General features: G+C 52.9%; 2 protein-coding genes across 2 annotated transcripts; both read left to right on the plus strand.

Annotated features, from left to right (window-relative positions):
- Nucleotides 1-5,830: 5,830 nt before the first annotated feature.
- PG986_010877 (uncharacterized protein) lies at nt 5,831-6,818 on the plus strand (the record flags this gene model as incomplete). Its single annotated transcript, XM_066847099.1, has 2 exons — nt 5,831-5,991; nt 6,557-6,818. 2 exons carry the CDS (start codon nt 5,831-5,833, stop codon nt 6,816-6,818), a joined length of 423 nt encoding a protein of 140 aa, XP_066696590.1.
- A 998-nt stretch (nt 6,819-7,816) lies between these two features.
- Nucleotides 7,817-8,823, plus strand: PG986_010878 (uncharacterized protein; the record flags this gene model as incomplete). The annotated part of the gene is made up of 3 exons (XM_066847100.1): nt 7,817-7,991; nt 8,047-8,450; nt 8,509-8,823. The coding sequence occupies 3 exons, from the start codon at nt 7,817-7,819 to the stop codon at nt 8,821-8,823; spliced, it is 894 nt and encodes a 297-aa protein (XP_066696591.1).
- Nucleotides 8,824-20,415: the final 11,592 nt, after the last annotated feature.

Raw genomic sequence — 20,415 nt, forward strand, 5'->3', positions numbered from 1 at the left:
TAGAATTGATACCTAGGCTTGGGCGAATCCGAGATGGCCTAGGTACAAAGTAGCAGGTATGCTGAGCGGCGCCCTACCTTCCTACCTACCTATCGCAGAATAGTTTCTCTGGTAACGTAGCTCCCGTAGGCACAGATGTAGGGCAACAGGAAGCCATGGATGGAGAGGTTGGATGGTTGTGACACGTCAGACCCGGGGCGACAGTCGCCCAGGAAGTTCGAAAAGCGCTGAATGTACCGAGGAAAGTTGACAGGTCGCCTTATACTGCCGTGTAAAGCAGAGCAAATGCTGTGTACTTCTCGGTACGGGTCGGTGTTTGCATGCCTGTCATGCAAATAACCTTGGATGATCGCCGCGGTTCCCCAAGATCCTGGGCGACAAGAACGAGATTAGGCCCTGCCATCCAATCGTAAGTGCCGTAGAGGTTTTACCCATGCCGTCGGTCTTTCACCCTACATATCTTTAGGTACTTACATACTAGGTGCAATATGTTCCAGTGCTATCACTGGAGGCATAACGGCATCTTATCGACGTTACAGGATCGATATAGATGGGGGGATCGGTGACACCGCCGCGCTCGTCACCAGACAAGTCAACCACTAGCTGCTCGGTGACTGGCTCGGAATGCAGGACGTCGGGCCTTCCGAAGACCAGACTACGCAGTCCACTGGGCCGGATGAATGAGCGACCTCTCCTCGGGGAAGGCTTACGTGTAAGGATGGATTGTCCAAGTAAGTACACGCGTGGGTAACATGATAGCTATGTGGAGGGATGGTTGGGCGTACAAAGTAGTCGTACGCAAGTAGACCGTAGGCCTCGTTGTTAGCGAGTTTCTTAGTTTGTGGTGAATGGGCGGTCGCCAAGAAAGACGAGGGCCCATATCTTCGAGTCGGATACCCAAGCAGAGCCTAAGAAGAGCCCGAGAAGAGCCCTAGACAAGTACGTGCCTGGCGCATACGTGAACAATCTCGTGATGTGAACACATTGATTAAGGCCGTGGAGTCGCTGTTCAACTGCAATGTTGCTGCTTCATATATTCGACAGGGACGACCCAAGCTGAGATTGTTCCAAGGGGAGCATGAAAGGGGCTAGTCTCGCGAATCGAAGGGCGCTAGAAGCTCTCGGTAGGCGATTGCGTGGAGAAGATAATCTCACTGGCTGCTGGCGGTCGCGACTTCCAACAGCCGCAGCTTTAACTGCTCATTTGCAGAACCATCATGCGGATATATCAACGTTGCACTAACTGCATATGTGCATCGCGATAGCGAACTGGTGCGAAGCCTGTATCTGTACCATGGACGCTTGCTTACCGGCAATGTGTAAGTATTATTAATACCACGACCGATAATAGCAGTACTTACTTAGTATGTGACGGCGCCAATGGGCCGTCTTCGTTTGGGGAACACCCTGGCCTGGATCGCCCTAGCCTTGTAGATCAGTCTTGCCGAATGCAGGCATATCGATGGTCGCCGCCGCCAGTACTGGACTGGACTGGACTGGCCGGCCGGTGTGCATTCATGATCGAATGAGAGCCTTGATCTTCGGTGATCTTACTGCATTACAATGTAGTATCGCGCCTTAGTCCGTTGCCGGGATGGTCCGGTGCACTCGAAAGCTGGAGTCAGGAATCTAGTCAGATGCAAGCTCTTAATCAGTTAGGCGAGAAGCATCGCTTTCACCATCGATCATCATCGTACATGAGTTTTCTCTTGTGCGTGGGGTGCTGTGACCTCATAAGCACACCAGAGAAGGGTTTCCTGCCAACTTGCAGTGACATCTAACGGCGATCGATGTGCACTGCGAAAGTGTCTACCTTTTTCCCGGATTGCAGTCCCCATGCCCCCGTTCAGATCAATCAGGGTGGGGGTGAGGGTGAGGGAGAGGGTGGTAAGACGTAGTGATGCAGACAAACTATACTGCTCTTATACCTGTTTGCATGGGTGCAACTTTACGAAGTGTGCAACTAGGTTCGCAGGTCCGCCGCCATATGTACATTATGTAGATGCATACCCAGCATGACGCAAGGCGGGATTTTTAAGACGTCGATCATTAGCGCTTGCACGACGGCATTGCGGCGGAAGAGGGAACTTTGAAGCGCGGGAAGATCAGAACAAAACACGGCATGGCGCCGGGCTCAGAGCTTCCTGTAACGAATGCGTGCTTCAGAGTCGTCATGCAAAAACAGCTACATGGGATGACAAGCGATGCATGCCATCGTCCCATGTTTTTTGTTACCTGCAAGGCCAGGCCGCTGTGTCTCGGCCGACAGAGCTGAGAGGGGAGAGCCGGCACGAGCATGGTCCGTCTGGTTCTTTGCCCATCTGATGATCCGAAACGTGCCGTAGCTAAAAACAGACGTACCATCTCGAAGTAGCCTTGCGATGGGAGGATAGATGGAAGGATGGATGGCACTTCCTGCCGGAAACGTGCCCAGTCCCAAGTGCGCGCGCCCAGCGATAGCAGCAAAACGAGGAGACCAAGACAAGACGGTTTATTCGTTAGCCTAGGGATGCACCCCCATTGGGTAACATGGACTCCTACCCGACAAACACGCCGGCCGGCTGGCGCGACATTAGCGCTCATCGCTTAGAAGAGTACTCCCAAGCCTCATCGGTAAAACTTGAAGAAGAAAGAAAAAAAGAGCGACGACAACATGCCTGTTGTGTGTGTTAGGGGACCCGACAACCAGAAAACGAGTCACGGACGTGCATCGTGCATCGTGAGGAAGACGGGATGATTACAGTTATTACTACAAGTAGAAGCTGACGAGCCTTTGCCAAGAAGTCTTACAAGAGAGGCAATCGCTGTAGAAAAGCCTGTCGCAATTGACGATATGTCGTCGGTCAAGGGGGAAGAACTAGAGCGTCCGAAGTACCGCCGCGGCTTCAAGCCACAACAAATCCTCGAAGGCAGAGGAGGAGAGACACAGCACAAGCAAAAGCCTCTTTTTTTTTTTTTTTTTTTTTTTAAGAAAAGGAAAAAGAAAACAATACGAAATCTCCCCTGTCCTGATCCCTGCCCAATGCGCTTGAAACCCAGTGCCTTGTGGGCTAGTCTAGAGCCTTGCCCTGCTGTATGACGCAGCCTACGCCAGCCGGAAAAAGGTTAGCATGCAGCTCATCACGTTTTCCCTCGCACCCATCATCCTGCCAGACAGGGATCGGGCCTGTCCATTGAGTTCAACGGTCAACGCCTGGCGAGCTGTTTCCCTTATTTGGATTAGATGAACCGCGAAGGGTCCCGTTTTGGCGGTGCCAATCGAGACAAGCATACTAGAAGGTTAGCCGCAGCCACATAGGGGTGGCTTGTGGTTTCGCGATGGGATGAATGAAGATTGACATCAATACTTGCTTGTGCATCCATGGTAACCATGTCCAGCCTGCTAAGGTATGTGCTTGCTAGCTATGCTGCTGGCGGCCACTTGGGACGGAGGAGAAAGAGGAGTTAGTTGAGCATGCGCGGCGGTGGTTCCTGATTATTCGCGGCAGGTGCTGTGTGTGGTTGGTTTCCCACAGGAAGGATACTACCAAAACAATACTTATTCCACTTACACGTACGCCGACGTATTATTATTAGAGTGGTATGCATATTTCCAATAAAGGTTGATATCGATCTCCCGTTGGGTGTGGGATGTCTGGAAAATGGTGGGTCGGATCGCCTGATGTGAGTGTTACTATACATAAAAAAAAACACACATGGATCCAAAGGAGCGGGCTGCATTCAAGCCAACAGATTCACTTGGCCGGATAGGAGCAGATTCATCCTCACGGATACCGTGGGCATGGTACGCTTGCTAATGAGAAGGTGGTTGAGAGAGTATCGCCAAGTTGCGGGAGGCTCTCATCGCACCCGTACATACGCATAGTCCGTACGCATATTCTAAATATTAGAGCATACTAGTAATGCAATCATTGGCCAACATTGCGTGAGTAATACATGGAGTTGATTTGCTTACCACCTACCTGCATACCTACATAACCTAGAAATAACAAGTCATCGCCGCTACCACTACCACTACTCACGACGCTACCACCACCACCACCACCACCACCAATAGTCCCCTACGACTATAGGAAGTCCGACATGATCCTATCTGCATCATGCAGCATCAACAAGACTAGTCACTCGGAGGCGCTAGGCTAGTGGCTTCCGCAATGCGCACTCACTGCAAACCCACGAGGCGAGGGGCAGTTGGGGTGTGTTGGTTGTACGAAGTCGGTGGGCTTTACCTAGTCTCGAGTGTGGTGGCGCCGCTAAGGTGCCGTCCTGCCATCCCTTTGGCGTGCACGCCTGGCAAATGCTCATCTCGGCTTTTGGCTGGCAGTTGTGTCGGTCGGGATTCGAAAGACTACCTATGTACGCTACTAATACTACGGCAGCGGGTACGTACTGTTTCTGACACTCTCGCAGAAGCCATTCGCACGTGTCCCGACTGTTCATTTGACGTTTAGTTTGCTACCGCCTGCACTAGAAGATGTTTGCTCTCTTTTCGTACATTCCTGCCTGCCGCAGCTTACTTGGCGGCAGCACCCAGTCCGAGCCGCTGGCTGGCTGGAGGGGGTTTTCGACTGTTGCTCATCTAATGTTGTCTGTGTTTGTTGACATTTGGGATCTGGCTGCGCTGGAATTAGGCCTCGACTCCGGCCCAGATCGCTTTACGGCTGGTTTTTTAGGCGTCGAATCCCTACACCGGGTTTTCCTCTCCACAGGCATCAGATGACACTCGAGTTTGTCTCGTCGCCACAATGACCGAATGGACGATTTGAAGACTGAATGAATCATGGAGACGAGGCTGGTTCTTGGCGTGGGCCAGATGGCCTTCGGGATCTCGTTCATCCTTTCTGTCCTCCTTCAGCACGCGTTTCGTCGCGGAGTCAGGAGTCGGTAAGGGCCTGGGGTAGGCAGGTTGGCAGGCAGACAGGCAGTGACCGGCAGTCAGGCTTCTTGTTACTTCAGGTACAGCGCCAGGCGCAGACCGACAGACAGGGCCTGAATAAAGCCCCCTCCCCCCTGACTTGTACTGTATCGATGGTCGATCACGGACCCTACTTAGGCTTAAAATGGAGGCCATCCCAGGGCCCAGCAATGCCAAAATCCTTGTCAGCCACTCAGACCACCCTGCGCAAGCGAGCGGCGCCGACTTGACGATCATATGAGATTAGCCTTTGTTTCTGGAAAACTCCGAGGGGTCTAGCAAAACAACCCACAACGGTGTTCGGGCGCGCCTCCGACAGCTACATTGTGTGTGCGATCCGTCGCAGCAAGTAATAAGCGTAGAAAGAAGCCTCTTTGGGTGATCGCCCTGTCTGTAACAACACCCGGCCATGGTAGCACTGGTAGCACCCGGCTGTTATAACGGTTTCTACCAATTACTCTTGACTGGAATGTTTTCCGAAACAGACTTACATCAGCTACCTCAGGTAACGGTACCGACGTCAGCCGGAGTGACAATGTTACTTGCTGTAGAAGAGAAAGCTACCTACCCTATACTTGGCCAAGCAATTGAGGCCCGTACACGTATAGCGCACACAGGCCAGCGCTGGTCGATCAATGCAACCCATCCTTCATAACAATAACAATAACAATAACAATCTGAACAAGGAGGGCGGAGGGCCCAAAGCGCCAATTCTAGCATTGAGAGCGCGGCTCCAGGCAATCTTGGGGGGTTGCATTGTGGTTTCTCGTTGCCTCTGGCGTTGTGACCGGGTTTGCATGGAGTTCCAATGGTATTACAGCAAGTACCGTAGTCGGCCTCGCGGGGCTCACCAATCTCTCAGCAGGCGCCTGTGCCCAGCTGTGCCCAGCTACAGCACATGGAGAGCCCCGCCTAATGCTGACGGCCGAGATTCCCGCCGCCATCGACCTTGCACGATTCAATGAACTCATCTCATCAAACCTCCAGGACATGGCTCACGGTCAGGCGGTCGACGTTCTCCGTTCGACCATGAACACGACTCTTCACACGATCTGCTGCGGCTATGCTAATGTTAGGTACGAGAATCCTTGGGCTATTGTTTGTTGACTTTGCCAAGTCCTTGCTGGCACCGTCTGGCACCGTCTTCAAACATTTCACCACCCTGGGGCCGGCTAGATGTGTTCCCCAGAGATAACGGGGCCAAAGGACAATAAAGACAACATCAACACTCATTGCATAGGTACCGCCATCGACAGGACGGCAATTGACGATGCCGAGAGGCGGGATGATTCGTGTTCCGCGCGCGCATATTTCAAGCTATCGTCATGTGTTTCCTGGATCGGCTCCCGCCCCAAACCAGTGTCCAACGGCAGCATCTGCAGGCACCCAGCTGCTGGGCCCCCGATTCAAAACATCCCGGACTAGAACAGACGCACGCAGGTCATCCGAATATCTGACTGCAACGGAAAAGTTGGGTTGACAGGTGCAAGAGCCAACCAGACATGGGAGACCTCGTGGGGTGGAAAATCAATGCAACGGCATAAGATGATCTGGACAATCCGGTCGCAGCTCAAGCTGGGCAGGAGACCCCTCCTCCCCTCATTTCAGGTGTAGAATAAGAGCAGCATTAAACGGATGAAGCTTTCGTAACGTCAGCCATGATGATGATGAGGCACAGAGTGAGCTCGAGTCGATCCTCGTCTCAAGTCCATCCAAAGGTCAGGCCCAGGATCCTTGTCCCAAAACACCACACCCCTGTCTCTGGACTGGGGGTTCACAGACCATCTACACTACCGGTCTCATGCCCCGATTCGGCCATGGTGGACCGACCGACTACGCCATCCATATCCATATGGCCATGCCGCCTGGCCGCCTCACGCTGAGTGCCAGCAACACCAGATGAAAAAAGGTGTTCCATGCCATGACATGACGCTCTCTGCTGCCCTGCCTCGTCGCTGGGCAGGATGCGGCCTTCGATTGGTGCCTGACTAGCATCGAGCAGAGGCCATTCGCACTAGCATCTGGCCAAGGGGAGAAAGAAGAGACGAGGCGAAAGCGACCACGCGGGAAGAGATGAAGGCTAAAAAAAGAGGCTTCCATGGGTCCCATGAAGCCCTTTCTTCCCTGCGCATAACGCTGTCTTGCCAAGTCAACGTTTGACCTTCAGGATTCTTGAACCCGTCTATTGCGACCCCCTCCCTCTCCTCCCCATCCTTTCCTAGGTTCGATCTCACCCACATTCGCGTGCTACTGCGAGTACGTACCCCTTGGTTCCCAGCCCACCCCTAACTGCGGGACTCGCCATGGTATGACCCATGTACGGGACCACCTAGGCGGGCAAAGCACAAGCATCTCAGGGATCACTTCGATGCATCTGCGGTCTGAGCTCGACCATTAATAGGAGGCGCTATAAGTACATGCCGGGGATGCAGGAGTACTTTCGAGACCGGCGATCAACGGTTTATTTCATCCCACTCCCTGCTGTGAGCGCTCTAGTCAGACCCACTGTCAATTTTGTGACAGCCGTCTGTGCAAGGATACCTGGGAGACTGACGCTTGATCGTCTTCTCTATGAACCTCCGGGAGATCTGGTAGATGCAGTACATCTTGTACCCTCGTCCATCGTGCTCACGCAACCCATACATAAGTGCCCACACTCCCCAACCGTCCAGACTTTCCGTTGTCTCTCCAAACAAGATCGTCTCGATATATACAGAAGATACTGGTGTTATCTTATATCAACTCTTATTAGTACATTAATCACTACCTGGCCGACTCTACCAGCAACTATTTTTAATACCACCTACAACCCGCCCTCGAAACCACTACGACCATAACGCTTTCTGACGGCCACTCTACCTCCTACACCTACCACCATCCAAAATTCAAATACACGAAACTATGGCAACCACGATATATACTGCTCAGCCCGGTGCTCACTACGGATACCCTCAACCTCCTCCTTCGCCTCCCATGGACGAGACGTCAAGATGCTCGCTGCCCTCCATCTCCAACCTGCTGGTAATGGCGGATGCCGGCTCGCCAACAACCGAGACCTCGCCAGCATCGCAGCAAGGTAAACACCCCCGAATCCAATCCCGATATGAACTAGGTGATCTAACTTCCCACAGCCCAATCTATTAAGCCTGAGACCCGTCCCAGCTCTTCTCACTACACATCCAATGGACCTAGCCGGTCCGCTCTGCCCCCTACGCCACCGATGAGCTCCGAGTCCTTTGAGGGTTACCATTCACCATCAACGAGATCCGTGAGCCAGGTGTCCGTGGTATCTGCTCCCAACTACTACTATGAGTCTACACCACCGCTCGAGAGCGACATTCAGCGCCACCAGCAAATGGCCGCAGCTGCGGTACCCAGGGTGCCTATCCATGCCTCCAGCTACGCCCAGCAGACTTTTGCGGCTCCTCAATACATGGCTCAGCCGACCATGGCCTCTTACTATGCCAGTCCCATGCCTGCGGCTGCCGCACAATCTCAGATCTCTGGACTCTACTACCAGAGACCTTTGCCTCAGGTAAGAATGCCCTTGCCGGACTCTTTTTCAACCACAAGAGTCATGCTAACGTGAATAGGGTTTCCCTCCTCTACCAGTCGCTGTTCCCATGGCTCCTGCCTCAGGTTCCAACCCGTGGCAGCACCACCACTACATCTCTCCCTCTTCTGCCGCTTCTTTCCCCCAGTCGCAGGACCGATACATCTGCCAGACATGCAACAAGGCTTTCTCCCGGCCCAGCTCCTTGAGAATCCACAGCCACTCGCACACAGGCGAGAAGCCGTTCAAGTGCCCTCATTCTGGATGCGGGAAGGCCTTCAGCGTTCGCAGCAACATGAAGAGGCACGAGCGCGGTTGCCACAACTTCGAATCAGGCACTCCGTCTTTACACTAATTTATACACGGATCGATAATAATAACCTTCCCAACATGTCGTTTTTACGGTACGGCTTTTAATCCTGCGCGGATACGAAAGGAGAAAAAGAATGAAGATGAGTTCGGAATGGGGAAAGGGCGATGGAAAAGGAGGATGCCTCACGGTATCGACGTTTACGGCCGACAAAACCATGGAGTCATTCACTTTATACCCTCGCCTGGGCTTCGGCATCGGTTGGCCGACAATGGGATGGGACAACGGCGCAAGACCTTCTAAGGGGAAAACACTTATTTTTTTGCTTTTGTTTTTTATGGGAAAGATGGCAGCTATTTGCCTGGGTTGTATTTGACGAGGGACAGGGCGCATGACGGTACAGCATTTACAACGGCGTTTGCATCATGGACCAGGCTCCTTAGGGCTGAGAGAGTCGAATCGTTCACTTATTGGCAAATTTTTCTGTCAAATGTCTAATGTATAGATGGGAAGACGATTACAACGAGAAGAAGCTACGGAGGAGCAGAAGGCGTGTGTTAGCACGACTTTGGCAGAGGATGAGGGGAAGCTCAATGTCTACCTACTGTATGAGTGGTTAGGAAGCAAGACATTCACAGTTCCCGCTAGGGGATACGAACAAGAAAAACATAATAAAATATATCAAGAAATTATCACACAGCCAAGTCCAGACCTTTGCGACGATGACCTCGCTTCCACCCACGACAGACTCAATATCAGTGACCAATCAAGATTCGGCGAGAGTCAGTTGCGCACTAAGTTGCTCTGTCTCCTACCGCGGGATACTACCTGCTACGTCGACCAAGGAAGACGTTGCTCGCTGCCTCACCTGAACCGGGTTTCTGCCACTCCTACCACTTCTACCACCATGAGTTCCCAGTATGCAGTCAACATTATTCACGAGACAAAATGTTTAAGCGTTTCTGGGGTGGAGGGGGAGTACGGGGGCTCGGTAGGTGTGCGACACGGCCCCATGCTGCCCATGAGCCCCTGGTGTAAACACATTCCACGTAACATGGCGATTACCACCAACGGGTGCGAGGCCTGTTGCGCATCGTTTCCGATTCATCTGCAGGGATGGGAAACATCATTGGTCGATACTACTGCACAGGGGCACTATAGTCAGCCAGTCCCTCCCGCTATAAACCAAGTTCTTTCTTCACTTGAGAGCGAATCTACCTACTGTACTTGTTACAGCACCACATGTGTCCAACCCCCCTTTAGAGCCCCAGCGACTAAGCAAACTACCACACCGACGTTTGGAAGAGCACCATTCATCCAACTCGTTCAATGGGGAACTTCAATGCTGACAATCTCGCTCCAGTGCATGGTTACGACGCTGTCACGTTGTGTTTCAAGCCTATGCAAATCCGAATCGAGAGACCCAGCGTACTAAAAAGGTCTATATCACGTCAGGTGTTATTGGTGCGCCAGGGAGAGGCGGGCAGGCAGAGGAAAAGGGCAGGCGAATCAATTACATGTTAGCGAAGGAGGGGTTGCGTTACGTTCAGGGGGCATATCCTGGGCCCGGTGCTCAGGAATTGAAACATGGCCCGATGTTACTCCAGATCGCCCATCAGCGGAGATTGGGAAAGCAAATCGCGACAAAGCACAAGTTGAATACGAGCCAATATTCGGCCGCTTCTATTGCCATCATTGCCATCCTACTATTATAGCCAAGAGCCGATAAGAAACAAAAAGATCCAAGGTCCTTCTGGCGATCAATATAGGCGACCCCTTCCTGGCAGGAAATGCAACACAACCGACTTGTACGCCTCGTGGTTCACCGTTTCTTACACACACGCGGTTCCCATTAGGGCAAGTGGCAGCAGCGGGAAGACGGGGTGACCCCTGCGCCCTCGCTTCGCGGTGAGTAAGCAAGCAGGCAAAGGGGAGAAGGGCAGAGATGCCCATTCCCACGATGGTACACCGACGGCGTCGTGGAACTGAGTACCTACGGCACTATACGACACTACTACCGCCGTTAGAGCCGAGGCAGACTTGGCATTGGAAGTCTCCTGGCTGTTGCATCCATCCGTGGCATGGCAGACGGGGACGGCACTGGCGAAGGATGCTCCACCCGACTGCGCTGTACTTTGTCTGCCGCGCTCCGTCTGTTGATCTCCTTGCTTGGGTGTCAAGACACGACGACGACGACCAAAGGATCGCCCTCTAATTTTGGTAGAATGGGGTCCAATATGCAGAACAGGATGGTGCTAATCACAATGCCTTCCAAGCCCCAAGCCCTTTCTGCTGTTTTAATGTGGCTAGGTGGGTGGCCTACAAGTACGGCTGGCAACTGGACAGGTACTTTGGCTGGCTAGGCGTTACCTGGTGGGGTATGTCCTGGTCGAAGGCGCACTAAGTAAACCCCGAAGAAATCACATATGGAAACATGGAGCCGCCCCTGTCCACATATACTTGCAGGGCCTGGCAGCCTGGGTGGTTTGTAGTAGTACGTACAGGACACCTCTCTCTCAGCAGCGCAGCTCGGTACTCCGTCGAAGGAGGATCTTCAGGTTAATCCATGACTACTGTATATTGTGGACAGGCGGGTTTTGCGTGCGCAACGCAACCCTCTCCGCCCACAACACGGTTATCTGGTCTCCATGCTGAACGGTCTGAGACAACGCCAGAGCCCGCTCCCCTCTCGGCGGTGGGCGGTGCGTCTTTTGTCCCCTCTGCGATCGACGTCCGAATGCGACTCTGGCAACATCCGTCCGTGGGAGGGCGAAAGTATGTACGTACGATGTGTTATGTGTGTGCGTGCAAGTCAGAGGGAGTGGGTTATTATGCAGATGCAGGCACTTGGTCCAGACCCCATTCCATGCAGTCAGTGCCTGCGAAATAGGAGGGGTGACGCTGATGGCCGTGGTTTAAGCGCTGCTGTAACCGAACGTCGTCAGCCTCTCTACGACTAGCTTGTCTCTCGCTAACCTTATTAGCAGTAGCACTCGGTCAAAAAGAAGGCAAGAGCTGTTGCGATGAGCGCCGGCGGCGGCAATTCATCGCGTGGAATATGGACCCCCCGATTCCATGTGAGACTGGACTTAGGGGGGCTTGTTTAGTTAGCTGCTTCGCGGTGGTGGTACCCTTTGGCAGCTAGGTAGGCCCCGGCCTCTCCCCTTCGCATCGAGCTTTGCTTGGTGACTAGCGAAGTAGTGACAGCGCCGTTGGTGACGGCTAGTGACGCCGTTGCGTGACCTGCTTTTCTTCTTTTCCTGCGCCGCGGCCAGAGCGGTTCCAACTCCCACCCCCTCCCCCCTCAAATTCCCAATCAATCGACGTGGCGGCACTTGCCGCGCGCGCGTGGCACATGGTTCACTAGCCTGTCCATCTATTCCATCAAATCATCAGATGGGTTTAATATATCCAGACGGTTATTTTTACTTGCACCACTCCAGCCGAGGACTTTTCTAGCTGCCGGCTAGTCCAGTTTTGTATGCACGATAACCACATACAGTTACCTGCCTACTTCTCACTTTACCTACCCAAACTCCATCCCTCGCCGTCAGGCACCCGTTGACTGTTTTCTAGCCGTGCTGAGTACGAACCGGAAGAAATCCAGCCTTAAGGGATCATCCCGGCGCTGCTGTGCCTCTCTCTCTCCCTCCCTCCTCCACCTAGCGAACATTCAAGAAGGCCAGGTCAGGGTCGTCGGGTCGGGTACCTGCTGCTTTTCGCCGGGCGCCTCGCTTCACGATAAGTTCGTTCAGGCTGCTAGCCTTCCAACTAACCTCATTACTCGTGAGAATGGCTGGAATTGGCAACCTGCTCGTCCTAATTGGGCGGCAGTAGGCTAGGCTGGCTGCCGCCTGGGGACACCCCCCTCCCTCTCCCCGATTGACCCGGCCTCAAGACACAAAGTCGCATTGGCAATCTCGAAATGACATCAATTATCGATTGCCTACCAACCCCCCTTACCACGGCGCTGGGACCAATGGATCAATAATCGCATCTCTTAAGCCCATCAATGCCAGCATATGCAACTCGCGCCTGATATTGGCATGAATATCACAGGAAAATCACGTCGATGATATTGGGCGCATAACATTAATAGAAACGGAGGGAGCACTGAGTGAGGCTGATTGAGTTTTGTGACACCTTCTGGAAAAGGGTACCTGACTAGGCGCCAGGGGCAAGCGCTGTTTCTCTCAACGGCATTGACCTTGCAGAGTTCATCTAATCTTTCTGATTAGGCCTCGGCTCGGGCGAACACGCGAGATACTCGTGTCGGGTTTTTTTGGTTTTTTTTCCCCCTTGAAGTCGTCGTTGTGTCATTTTCACTCTCAAGACTAGCCGCCTCCCCTTGCGTGTGTATGTTTGGCGCGGCTGAAGAGGAGTTTCACAAAGGCCACAAAATAAGGATCAGATGAGACCTCCTTCTGCTCGTCCGAGACATCGGAACTCCCAGCGGCCGGCGCAGCCCCAGCGTTTCGAGATGAGTCGGGGGTGCGCGCTCGCTCTGCCAGCCCTAGACTCGTTCTCCAGACGGAAAATAATAAAAGAGTAAAAATAAACCAAAAATCTGCCGGCGGTGTAGGTACGATACCATACTTGCACCGATACTGGTACTGGTTGTGGGAAAAGAGCATCATCATCCATCACCGTCGTCATGGTTCTCTGTTCTGTAAGCGAGCTTCGTCAACCTGAGCCCCCCCTACCCTACCCGACCCGTTCCTGCGTCAAGCTTGGATGTCCCTGCAGCAATCACAACCTGGTGCCCATCCCCGGACAATCCTGTCTATCCTTGCCATCCCTTCCGCGTGTGATTTGTGTGCGCAGACGGTGCGTTGGGCTGTCATTTTCGTATGTTAGCTGGCTGATCCTACCAGCGCGTACTTACTTGGCAGGTTCTACAGTACCTAAGGGTAAGTCACCCTGTCCTGTCCCGTCCCATCCTATCCTATCCTATCCCATCCCATCCCATCCCATCCCATCTTGACACCAGGGATACGATAGGCAGCAGGTAGGTCACCACTTCGGGCAAGCCACACCACCACCATGTCTCCCATTCGTATGCAGACCGTTCGGAATTTCTGGCCGTTTGGTCCGACTCGGCGGCAACATCGAATCGATTCCATCCCTGGCCACGCATGGCATGGCGGCGGCGCCTGCGAGAACGGATAGTTGGAATGCATGGCGGACTGCGTGGCTGCAAGTCGCTACGTCAAATCCCCGTCAATCACTTGCTTGCTTTTTCCCCCAGTTGCAGCGAGGCGAGGCACTCTCATGCAGCTAGGACAGCTTCCAGCAGCCCGTCCCGGGCCTCGGTGCTGCTTACCCTAGTTTCAAGCAATCGGGGTCGCTTACACTAGAGCGACGCCACGGAAACTAGTTCGTCTAGTTCGTCGTCTGTTCTTTCTCTATCTGCTTGCTGCTCTTGCGACTGCAAGGCGTGGTGGTCGCCTCTGTCACAACGGACGACGACTCACGACGATCCCTTTCTCGCGGACATCGGAGCAGCCCATTGGTGCACTGTTGGGCAGCAATGGGGAAGATGATCGTCCGTCGGCGTTTTGTCTAGATGTGTCTAGATGTGTCTATTTAGTGTTTACCTAGGTGATCGATATGTCTCTCAACTACTAACACGGAAGACGTGTAGCCTTGGTTGCCTTGGGTCGTCGTCGAGCCGCGCCAAACGTCGGATTAGACTTTGGCTAAGCTTAGTCTGCATCGGCCGGTCCTGCGTAGTTGGCAGAAGTCTCGGACGACTGTTTTTGAGAACCGGTTTCTTCCGACCTCTCTCCCCCTTTTCTCTCTCTTTCCCTCGGCATCCGTGACGTACCCAGTTAGTACGTTTGCGCCCTGTCCTATATCGGCGACTTCGTGGAATATGACCCATCAACTACAGCAACTCACCGGATATTGGACGTGTGTGCGTTTGTACATACACGAGAGGGGCATGTAGCAGCCTCAAGCCTCATCAAACAAAGCTTGCTCAGCTCGAAATAGCAACTTTGCGTAAGGTTGTTTCAGAAGAGGACCTTGGGTAACGATCAGTCGATTAACAAGAAAGGAAACAGCGTCACTGCTGTTTCTCCCTCTTGCCCGGTAAACAGTATTACCGAGCCTTAAGGGTTTTTTTTCTTCCTAGGGCAGATCTGCAACTCGTCGTGTGCATCATGGGGTTGCCAATCCCAGAAGTACCTACCTACTTGGCAATGCACTGGTGAGGCCTCTGGGCAGAATGTCGAGTTTCAGGAAGGCTGCCATGTTTGAGATGTTCCTCCACGTCTCCCCGCACCAGCAAGCTACACAGAGTGGCCACCATTCAGTTGATGTTGTGGCAATGCCAACGTGGGCATTACTCAGTATGAAGCCATGCAGAAGAGAGAAGGGAAGGAACACTTGGCACCTTGCTGCATGGGTATACCGCAACATGAATCTCCTCTACGGTTCCGGATTGGGTCGCAATGCGGCGTTGCCACCTTTCATCACATTGTGCCATCAACTGGTCGGTCTCCTTCACACGCCTAGGACGCGCCGAATTTCGCCGGGGCTTCGCAAACTGCTCCGTCCTGGTGCATGACCACCAGATCCAGGTTCACAGTCATCCTCACCCCCCGAACCTTCTTTCCAATGGTGTCACTTTGTGTAAGCTATGTGTGTATGTACATACAGGCCGGTCTTTCCGATGATGATGCCCAAAGAGACAAGTTTTGGCGGTAGGACTCGTGCATACTTCTCATACCCATTCGTCTAGGACCAGGGCTTGATGAAACTGGGCCATATCCTCGGGGCTATTGTCCCTCTTCTTTTGCTTGGCTTACCATGTTACCGACCCGGAGCCATGGTTCGCCGTAGACGGCTACCTCCCGTGTGGAAAATTGCCATGGAATTCTCCGGCGAGCGGGCCCGTATGTCTCGGTGAGACACGGAAAATGCCGGTTCAATTCTTCCATGGACAGGCAGGCGGGCTCGCCGGGTTCCGTTACAGACAAAATGGAATCGCCCTGCAACGGAAAAGAAGAGACAAGGACGTAGCATCTCGGGGCGAATTGCATGCCTCTCTGGGGGGATGCCTTTCGAAGGTTGCAGTGCTAATATGTTTGACTTTGGGATCGGAGAATAGCTTGAGAGTCGCAATCCGTGAACCGGGTACGAGCTGACCCGGGACCATGGTAATGTGATCAAACCCCCTATGATCTGTCTTCCTCCCCATCCCCCGTCTCTCACACCCCCCACACCACGCTCCTCGCCGATGATCTACCTGATTGTTTGCCCGTCCAGCAGCGGCTCAGCTCGATGTGCCGACATGAGGCTTGGGCTAAGGGGGCGGAGAAGCAAGCGGATGATTTCACAGCTTAGCAAAATTGGGAAATCTGTGAGTAGATGGACGAAGGAAGCGGTCAGCGTTGACGATGGGTTACAAATTGCGACTAAAGCTAGGTACTTTTGGTACTCACCGCCAGACTAAGGCGTGCCCGGTAGTCCATTCTGCAGTGAGGTGGTGGAATCTTCCATATCCATCATGCAGTAGTGGGCGACGTATGGCGAGACTGGGTGGGGGGGGTGGCTCACTGCGATTGTCTGGACAAGGGGTGAACAGATAATCCCTTCGTATAACTTCTGCTTACTACGCTGTAATGCTGCTCTCCAGCCAAATACAAGAAGGCGAGCATACGTCGAGCGACTCGTGAGAAGCACTTTCAACTACCTGTGGCTTTAATTAAGAGTCAGGGGTGATGGGTTGTGCCGTTCGTGATATCTGCTCAATCTGAAGATAATATCACTCTACTACCCAGAGAACTACTACACCTTCCTCCCGAGGGGACGGAACCGTTGGCGTCCATGTCAGCTACTTTGGTGACCCTGCCATGTACATTGTGACCCCTGAACGTATGTTTCTCTGAGGGCTTACGATGTATCCGAAAGGGTGTTCCATAGTTCCCGCCATGTCAGAAGAAGGAAAGTTGGAATGCATTCGCCCAGAGTACCTGTGGTTCTACTACATATCATCCGTGCCTGTCGTGGTCAATGGTACAGCAAAGCCGTGATGCCGCCACTCAGTCGGGACGCACTTCTGGGGATATAGCCATAATCATCAGTGGGAGCCCCAGTTTCCGGGTCTTGGTGGACTTCGTCTGCCAGTTACAGGTACACTGTACGGTTGCCTCGTTAAGTTCTCTGGGGTACTTTTAGCTGGAGAAGAATTAGAAATAGCCAAGTACCTACACACACCTCTTTCGATATCGTATGGAAGGGGATGAATGGATTGTGCAAGAGAAGCACGCATATAGGAGAATGACAGAATAAATATATTGGTGAATTGTTTCGCCGTGAAGCGAACATGGAGATCACCCAAATGGTCTCCATTGGATCTCACGTTGAGATTCTCCACTGCTGCTTTTGGTGTTGTGAAGACTACGGGAGTAGGCAGTTCACATGCGAGAGAGGGGAAGGGACGATACATGTTGCCTTTCTTCGCTGTATTGCCATATCCGCTGACTTGGCTCGGATCGCTTCTTGGGGACATTGCAGGTACTCACGTTGAAGCAGCAGTCTTGAGACTCGACCCTCACCCCTAATGACAGTAATGGTGATAACGACGGCCCGTCGCCTGAGCAGCCCAGTCCGCTACTGTACCTTGACAATACCAAGCAGAAGCAGCTCCTCGCTCCTTGTGGGGGATCAGTCTGTGACTTCGGTACGAAGCTCGAGGGGGGTTTGTGTGAATAGGATGTGCGAACGAAACAAGGGGGCTGGCTGGTGGTGAGCGTCAGAGAACGAGTCTCGGTCGAGCGGCTTCTCCGAGTATATAGAAGCAACCATCATTCCTCCCCGGAGATATTCTGGCGTATACAGATTAATTTACAATATCTACGGCGAACCAAGGAATGTGCATCTTATTCGCCTCCCTTCCCGCGTCTTCGTTTGCCCCGGGCCTGAGAGTGATCATGTCCCCTCGACCGCATGCTTGAACACCGTCGAAGCATCAACACGGCACAAGACACGACTTATTCGCTAGTCATGACAGCTCAAGTTGTATTTGAAACGGACGCTCGCTGTTGAGGGACGAGGGGACCGGCAGGACGACGGTGATGATCAATTGGGGGAGGGGGCTATATCAACGAACCAAGTGATACCGGCCGAGTGTTGGTGAAGACACCCAACCCAACCATGGCAACTAGAAGAACAGTCCGACTAGCGGAGAATATCCTTCAGCAGTCAAAAGGTTGAGGCTACGGGCACTGATGTCGTGGCTTTGCCGATAGCCGCTGTCGAGATCGATCGTCGAGTCCCACTGCATTGCGATTGCCTTCCTCCTATGGCAAGATCTCAACGCCCAAAGAAACCACAGTATCTGCGTGGCACGTCGAACTCATCAAATGTGTATTCCATACGTATTCAGTAGAGGTGCCTAGGGCTGTAAAGGTTAAAGTCAATGACTGCTGACTGCGGCTTGCGAGGGACACGAGGGACATGGTGAGAGAAAGTCTGGGACAGGCGCTTCCCAAAACTTACCTACTGCACATAGATTCGGAAGAGGCATACATGGAACTCAACGGTTAGTAAAAAGGCGATAGAGCGGTCTGTCAAATGTCTCATGAGTATCTCCCATCACCCGAAGCACTTTCATGCGGCTCCTGCATAGTCCTGCTGACAACCTAACCACAGTGCCTGATTAAGAGGCCTTGCCTTGCACCCGAGTTGAAATCACGATGAGGAGTCCCAGTCTTTATAGCTCCACGTCATTCGTGGCGGTGTGCCCATCGAGGCAGAATCTCACAAGTGGTAATGTAATGGCCAAGTTATCCGGTGCTTCCGGGGTCAGCGTCCGCACAATAGAAGGGGCTCGCTTCACGGTACAGAGCAGAGAGCCTCCATTCTCTGGACTTATGCGTAGATGCCTCGAGCCAGAGGCAGGGGCATGTATGTCCAGTGTAATGTGCGATTTGTACGTCGAGGAACATAATCACCTCTACCTCCTCTGCCTTCTCTGCAGGCTAATAGGTTCTTCTCCTGACTCAAATATCACCACTCGCTGCAGAGCATCATGGCGAGATTTGGCTGTTTCTGAACCATATATCGCAGACGGGGTATCCCCAACCTCTCGCTTATCAGGCCGACTAGTCAAGTCAAGTCCGTGCCAGTAGATCAGGAGGCTCTCGGTAGTTGCGTAGCTCCTATTTTTTTAATTTTTTTTTTTTTTTTTTGGTGGTGGATCGTAGTGCATTGGCTCCAGGGCGCTGCATGAGAATAACCTCGGCAGTCAGTCTTCTCCTCAGTGAGAGCAATGTGAACTCCTCTGGTAGATCTCATATTGTAGCAACCCAACATTTTATGAAGCCTGCGGACATCGCCGTATTAGTCCCGAAGGGCTATGCTTACGGTACACAAGTGGCCAAAGTGGTGTGGACGGTGTAAGCCTGAGAACAGGAGGAGGGTATACGTCCTGCGTACCCGGCAATCCGGGCTGGTTTTATCTTATCATATCTCCATCCTTGCGACTGCAACCTTGTCGATCCGGACCACTGGCTGGCTGGAGCGTCAAGGCTATATCCAGCACTGAGGAGGAAAAAACAGGCCGGACGAAGGCATTCCGCTTCTACAGGGAGGATGAGTAGACACTCATTGGCGTGGCCACACACCAAACCCGCGAAGCCCGGACCTGCATAGAGACGCCCAGGCAAGCAAGATGCATTCCCACATGTACAGCTGCCGGGTGGTGACGCCCTCGGCCTCTTCAAGCGCGCCGAGGGAGGGTGTCATTGGGTGGAGTGTGACCCAAGCCACCGAAAGTCAGTCATCAGCGTCGGCAGCGGCTAAAAAGGGCAGTGAAGTTGATTCCTTGCATGTCTGTGAGACGCTGAGTGCTTTGCAGTTTGTCATTGTGTTGACCATGGCATTTTGGTTGTCAAGTATTGGATGGAAGGTATGGAAGGTAGGGATGTAAGCCCAAGCGCCTGGTTGAGTAGACGCAGGCCCCTACTGCGCTGATGTTTTGTACCTTGCATCATTGACCTATTTGGCTAGGTAGTAGTAGGCCATGGGGGCCAATGCCTTCTTGGACGAGGAGTACAGGTGCGTGCCCAACAGCGGAAATGCAATGGCCGTCGGAATCCCACTGATCAATCGATCAATCAATCAATCAATCAATCAAACCTGAAGCAAAGCACATACATACATGTAGGTAGGTAGGTGTGTATGTACTTGGATACTGTCGTCCGTCGTCGTACAGCGCCATTACGTAGTCCAAGGATGACCCCGGCATGGGCATGGCATTGACGCTGTTCCAGACAGACATAGGTTCTACCTATGTTCTAGAGGTTCCATCGAGCGGCAGCGAGACGCTTTGAAGTTTGCTCTCGCTCGCCCGAAATTCAATTCGACCTGGCCTGGGCTTTACTTTGAGGAGAGGCCGAGGTGGAGACTCCAGGGGACTGAGCCCATTACTTACTTACTTGTATGTAAAAAGCCAATCCAACTCCCGTCGGCCACCCCGGTCACTGGCAATCAATCTTGATCGGTCGCTGTGTTTTGTTTTGGCCTTGTTTCCCATCTCCCATCTGGCCCTTCTGGCCTTCCCGCCCTCAGCCAGAAGCAGAAGCAGAAGCAGAAGCAGAAAGCGAACAAACCAACACCCAGCCGCCA

This window comes from Apiospora aurea (assembly GCF_038362705.1).
Source record: "Apiospora aurea strain CBS 24483 chromosome Unknown utg000007l_segment0_segment0, whole genome shotgun sequence".
NCBI lineage: Eukaryota > Fungi > Ascomycota > Sordariomycetes > Amphisphaeriales > Apiosporaceae > Apiospora > Apiospora aurea.